Source organism: Myotis davidii, unplaced genomic scaffold (assembly GCF_000327345.1).
Source record: "Myotis davidii unplaced genomic scaffold, ASM32734v1 scaffold901, whole genome shotgun sequence".
In the NCBI taxonomy this organism is placed as follows: domain Eukaryota; kingdom Metazoa; phylum Chordata; class Mammalia; order Chiroptera; family Vespertilionidae; genus Myotis; species Myotis davidii.
The window spans coordinates 401,899-407,727 of NW_006291427.1; the positions used below are offsets into that span (position 1 = coordinate 401,899).

A 5,829-nucleotide genomic window follows, 5' to 3' on the forward strand; every position below is an offset into this window, starting at 1 on the left:
ACCCATGTTCACCACGTCACAGGGGGCAGTGCCCTCCAGTAGGGAAGGTCCCAGGACTGTCCCTGGGGTGACCCATTACTGCTCTGAGCCTTAAGCCCCTCTGTCCAGGGAAGACTCTGGATTAGCCAGTGCTCCCACAGCGGTGGATGGGACCATCTAAGGAGCATTATAAAAATACAGCCTCCTGCGGCTCACCCCAGAGCTCTGCACTCTGGTGCTGAGGCCTAGAGACTGTGGTGCAGCCAGGTAGAAGCATCCAGAAGGCTCTGTGGACTCACCAAGAGCGGAGTTCCAGTCCTGGACCCATCACCTGAGAGTCACAGACTTGGGCACACCCTCTCTGAGCCTTGGTTGTCTCATATGTGAAGGGTGAGAACAGAGGGCCCTGCAGATCCACACTTGATTTCTGTGGGCAAAGGCATGGCCTCCAGAAAGCCACTCTCTGGGGAGATGGAAGTGTCAGACCACACTCACCTCTTATCCCAGCGCGGGTGTGAGATGCAGAGGGAACAGAATGGGGCCTGTGGGTCTTGTTTCTGCCTGTGAACTACAGGGGAGGGCGAGGGGCCAAGAGCCAGCTGGATGCACCTGGGGTGGGGCTGGGGCTGGGGCTGGGGGCATCTCGCGCCTCCCTCCTCCTGTTCCAGGGGCTGTAGCTGGACAGACTCCTGGCTGCCTTTCCTCCCTTGAAAGAGCCTGGGCTGGTCCTGCTGCTGCCCCTCCCCTGCAATGAGAGAAACAGAGGCTGAGAGGCACTCAGAGCAGCAGAGAAAAGGAGAGCGAGTGAGAGACAGAGACGGGACTGGCTCCTAAGGAGATGGGAAAGCCCCTGGCAGAGACAGGGCGTTGAGGTGGGAGGAGAGGTCCCAGGCAGCCCTGGTCAGGACCACACTCATCAGCATGAAGATGGGGCCCGGGGGGCCGAGATCATGGCTCTTGGTCACTGACCACAGGGGAAGCTCTTTGGCAATATCAGAAAAGAAGAAGCCAGATTATAAACGGAAGTGCTGCCCATCCTGGGCAGGCATGTTTGGGGAGGGCTCCCACCCTCCAGTCCTCGGAAGGAGCCTGGTCCTGCCTCTCCGGTGGTCAGATTAGCCTGAGGCAGCCCCTCCACAGAGCCTCCCCTCTGGCCTAGAGGCTCTGCTTGTTCTCTCATCCTCCGAGGAGAGCGAGGAGAGCGAGGCGATGGGCCTGCCCCTGCTGCTGCCCCTGCTGCTGCCCCTGCTGCCGCCAGCAGCTCTGCAGGCTGGTGAGTGGCCAGGACCCCCTGGCTCTGACCAGGGCCCCGGGGGAGCCCCAGGGAGGGGCTGTGGCCAGCCAGGCTTCCCACCTGCCACAAGCAGTGGGCTGGGCTGGTCCCACAGTGCTGGGTCCCCCCCTATCCCTCACCCTCCTTTCTACCCGCCTGGAGAGGGGACGCCCAGCCAGAGGGCCAGTCCTATTACCTGCCACACTTCCGCCCGTAGGTGAGGGTGTCCAATGGTCCGGGGTTATCTTCTCGGTCCCTCCAAGTGGCTTCAAAGTCCCTCCCTCTCCCTCCCTCCTCCAGGTGGCTCAGCAAAATGCACTTCAAACCTTGATTTTGACGTCAAACAACCAGAGCACCTCTCAGCCCCTGAGGGTGGCTCCATCGACATCCCCTTCTCCTTCTGTTACCCCTGGGAGTTAGCCCGTGACCCCAACGTGCGTATATCCTGGAGATGGAGAAATTTCCATGGAGAGTTCATATACAACACAACCCCGCCGTTCACCCATAAGGCTTTTAAAAACCGCCTCTCCCTGAACTGGGCAAAGGGCCAGAGGAACGGCTCCCTCCGGATCTCCAACCTGCGGAGAGAGGATGGACGTAGCTACTTCTGCCGAGTCCAGTTGACCACACGGAACAAAGGCGAGAAAGGGTGGCAGTCCATCCCCGGGACCAAACTCACCATCACCAGAGGTGAGTCCTGCTGCCCCGGCCACTGGGACCGGTCCAGGCGCCTCTCTTCCTGACTTTCTCTCAAACGCCTCTCCCTGCCCCTGACTGCTTCCCAGCCTCTGCCAACTTTACCTTTTTCACCGTAATCTCCCCAAACGTGGGCTGCCTTCCTTGCCCCTCCCTCACTGCCCTGTAGATCCAGCCCCACCGCCATCCCCAGACTTCAGACCTCCCAGGCTCCCCGGTTATCCTCCTTCTTGCTCCAAGTTGGGGCTACAGCCCTGCCTCCTGCCTTCACCCCATGTCCTCCAGGCGGACTTGACTTTTACAGGATGTGGCCTGGCTTTCCTTTGTCCTGTGTCTGTAGGTGGAGCCCCAGCTAGCCCCACGTCTGTGTCCCCCCACAGCCATGAGCTCAGCCTGACACACACAGGAGGGACCCAATAGCGGCCCAAGGAATTCCCACCCCTCCCTCCACCCCTGGTAACACCCCAGCACCTGTTGTCCCAATTTCTCTGCTTCCTTTTCTCACTCTGCTCCCCAGAACATGGCCCTCAATGCTCCTTCCCCAATTCCATCTCTTTCCTTTCCTTCCCCATCTCCCTCTTCCCATCTTCATCCTCTGAATTCTTTTTTTTAAATATATTTTATTGAATTTTACAGAGAGGAAGGGAGAGAAATAGAGAGTTAGAAACATCCATCAGCTGCCTCCTGCACACCTCCCTCCGGGGATGCGCCCGCAACCAAGGCACATGCCCTTGACTGGAACCAAACCCAGGACCCTCCAGTCCGCAGGCCGATGCTCTATCCACTGAGCCAAACCGGTCAGGGCCCTCTGAATTCTTTTTGTTTCTCACAGCAACACCCCTAAGTCCTCACTCCCACCACACAAAGCCCTGTGTTGGCCCCTTCTCTCTCTGTCCTGGTCGTCAGAGGCCCCTCTGCATCAGCAACAAGGCAGCTCCCGGCTATGTGCCCTTGTCCCAGCTGAACACTTTGGCATGCATCGCCCTAGTTACCCTGCACCACGACCCTGCAATTATAGTAGGAACCACAATCACCTTCCTGTTCCAGATGGGGAAACTGAGGCTTACACCTACACAAAGTCACCTTCATGGTGCAGGTGGAATTTGAACCCAGTTTAACCCAGAGCCTCCTCTCTTAACCATTGGCCACTCAGTCTCACTTGGTCATCTTGTTGTCTTGACCTATTTTAACCTACTATGGGGTGTGCTGTATTAATAGATCTTCCTATATTACTCACTGGGTTGGGGGAAGTTGAAGGTGGGAAGGTGTGGCTTATCTGTCTCCAGGTTAGTGGGGGAGGGGCTCTCTCCCAGGCCCCAGCATAAAGGGGTGCATGGTTAGCTGATTTACTTTTTTACAAAATATATCTTTTTATTGATTTCAGAGAGGAAGGGAGGAGAGAGAGATAGAAACATCAATGATGAGAGAGAATCATTGATTGGCTGCCTCCTGCATGCCCCACACTGGGATCGAGCCCGCAACCCGGGCATAGGCCTGGACCGGGAACTGAACTGGTGACCTCTTGGTTCCTGGGTTGATGCTAACCACCGAGCCACACCCGGCTGGGCTCGATTTACTTTTTATAATCACTTGTGCTGGCAACTTTGACTATGTCAGTGATGAATCACTCCTCCCAGCCTGGGAAAATCCACTGCCCTGTCTTGGCCACGAGCTGGTTTTAGATCATTTATAAAGTGGCTCACAACCTGAATTACACAAACAGACTTGGTTTTATTCTTCCTGCACCTTCTCCGTATCTCCTGTATTATTTTCTAGCAAGAGTAGCCAGAGAGTTTGATCCATGCTAAACTAAAGATTTTATTAGAGTTAGATTTTTTCTGTGGCTTAGTACTATATCAGTTTTTTAATGGTACATTAAACATCTACAAAGGTACAATCTGTTTGTAGAAACTAAAGTTCAATATATATTAATGTAACTTTTAAAACATAGTTCTAGTATATACTAGTGTTCTACAGATGTTTTCTCACTTATTAAAACAATCCTGCAGAAGGCAATACTCTTCGATTCTACTTATATGAGGCATCTAGAGTAGTCAAATTCATAGACGCAGACAGTAGAATGGTGGGTGCCAGGGCTGGGATGAGGGTAATGAGAAGTTGTTTAATGGGGACAGATTTTCAGTTTGGGAAGATGACAAAGATCTGGAGATGGCTGATGGTGAGAGCTGCACAACAATGTGAATGTACTTACTGCCACTCAACTGTACACTTAAATATGGTTAAAATGGTGCTATAACCAGTTTGGCTCAGTGGATAGAGCATCGGCCTGTGGGCTGAAAGGTCCCGGTTCAATTTCAGTCAAGGGAATGTATCTTGGTTGTGGGCTCGATTCCCAGTAGGGGGCAGGCAGGAGGCAGCTGATCGATGTTTCTAACTCTCTATCCCTCTCCCTTCCTCTCTGTAAAATCAATAAAAAATATTTTTTAAAATATGGTTAAAATGGTAAATTTTATAGTGTCTTTTGCCACAATAATTTTTTTTTTAATCCTGTGATCTAGTTATCTCTATTTGTAGGTGATGAAATGAGGTTCTGAGGTCACACCACTAATCGGTGGTAGATTCAGGATTTGAACTGAATGATGTATGTGATAAGCCTTCAGCATTTCACCTTGTTACTCCTCCCCTGGTGTGAGAGCTTCAGAGGGTTGCTCCCTACCCCCAGTGTTCCCCAAACTAGGGAACAGGATGTGACAGTTTCACCCAGATACTTCCAGTCCTCTAAGGAAGAATTTGCTTGTTTCTCATGTCTTCTCAGCCACCGAGAAAACCACCAAGGACCCCACCAGCACCACCACCACCACCACCACCACAGATGGCCTCAGTGTCTCGGGGGACAAATGGACATCAGGGTCTAGGCCCCTGACTCTAGGAGCGATAGTTGGGGTGGCACTGGCGGGTGCCGTGCTCATAATCGCAATTTTGGGATTGGCAGTCTACCTCAGGTGTAGGAGAAGCAAAGGTAAGTGGTCACAGACCCCACTCTCTCTCCAATCTTCCCAACCAGATGTTTCTCTGAATCCACCTGCATCAGAATGAGCACAGGAGCCTGTTAAAATTGCAAAATCTTACTGGGGTGAGGTCTGGACTTCAAGTGGTATTAACATTCTCCTCAAGTGGTGTCTGTGAGCAATCACCACTGCAGACAAACCCCTCTCCACAAATCTGATCATTTTTCCAGGTCTTGGTTCTTGACTTAATAATTTATCATTAGTCCTCACCTTTTGGTTCATGGGGAGGGGAGGATCTGCCCTGAGAAAAGTAAGGAGAGAGCAGATGGGACAGAAAGTTGGCTCAGTCAGCAAACTTTAGTGGGTACACCTTTTCCAGGGCCTGGCTTGTAATTGGAGTAATCTATCCTATCTAATAAAAGAGAAACATGGTAATTGGCATACAACCAATACCCTTCCCCTTGGCTAATCAGGGCGATATGCAAATTAACTGCCAACTAAGATGGCGGTTAACCCCTAACAAAGATGGCGGCTAATTTGCATACTGAAGGCAGGGTAGGACAGCGCAAGCCGCCATCCAGGCCCCTGTGTGCCATGGGGGGCGGGGGCGGGGGTTGGCTGCGGCCAAGGCAAGCGGTGCCGATCACTTTGCCAGCCTACCAGAAACAGGGGGCCCACTCCTGTGTGCGACCGGGGGTGGGCGGGGGATCAGCGGCATTGCTTGCCTTAGCATGAGCCCTGCCCACCGCCTGGAGCCATCCAGCCCAGGGCCAGGAAGGCAGGAGGTGACCCTGGAGCGCTGGAGCCACCCGGCTCTCCCAACTGCCCGTGCTTCATGAATCCCAATTTTTCTGCGGAGGTGACGGCTGCAGGACCCAGAGCGGGAGACAGGGGAGTGGGCCAAGCCCCCCC

General features: G+C 53.3%; 1 protein-coding gene across 2 annotated transcripts in view; it reads left to right on the forward strand.

The window, feature by feature from the left end:
• The first annotated feature begins 781 nt into the window (after positions 1-781).
• PILRA (paired immunoglobin-like type 2 receptor alpha) overlaps positions 782-5,829 on the forward strand; it is a 15,440-nt gene continuing 10,392 nt past the window's right edge. Inside the window, exons 1-3 of one of the 2 annotated variants that reach the window (XM_015564539.1) lie at positions 782-1,252; positions 1,553-1,942; positions 4,725-4,928. In XM_015564539.1, the coding sequence (XP_015420025.1) occupies positions 1,189-1,252; positions 1,553-1,942; positions 4,725-4,928 (658 nt within the window). In that variant the 5' untranslated portion in view covers positions 782-1,188. The remainder of the gene's footprint in view (positions 1,253-1,552; positions 1,943-4,724; positions 4,929-5,829) is intronic. The other variant, XM_006764672.2, reaches the window with a different exon arrangement.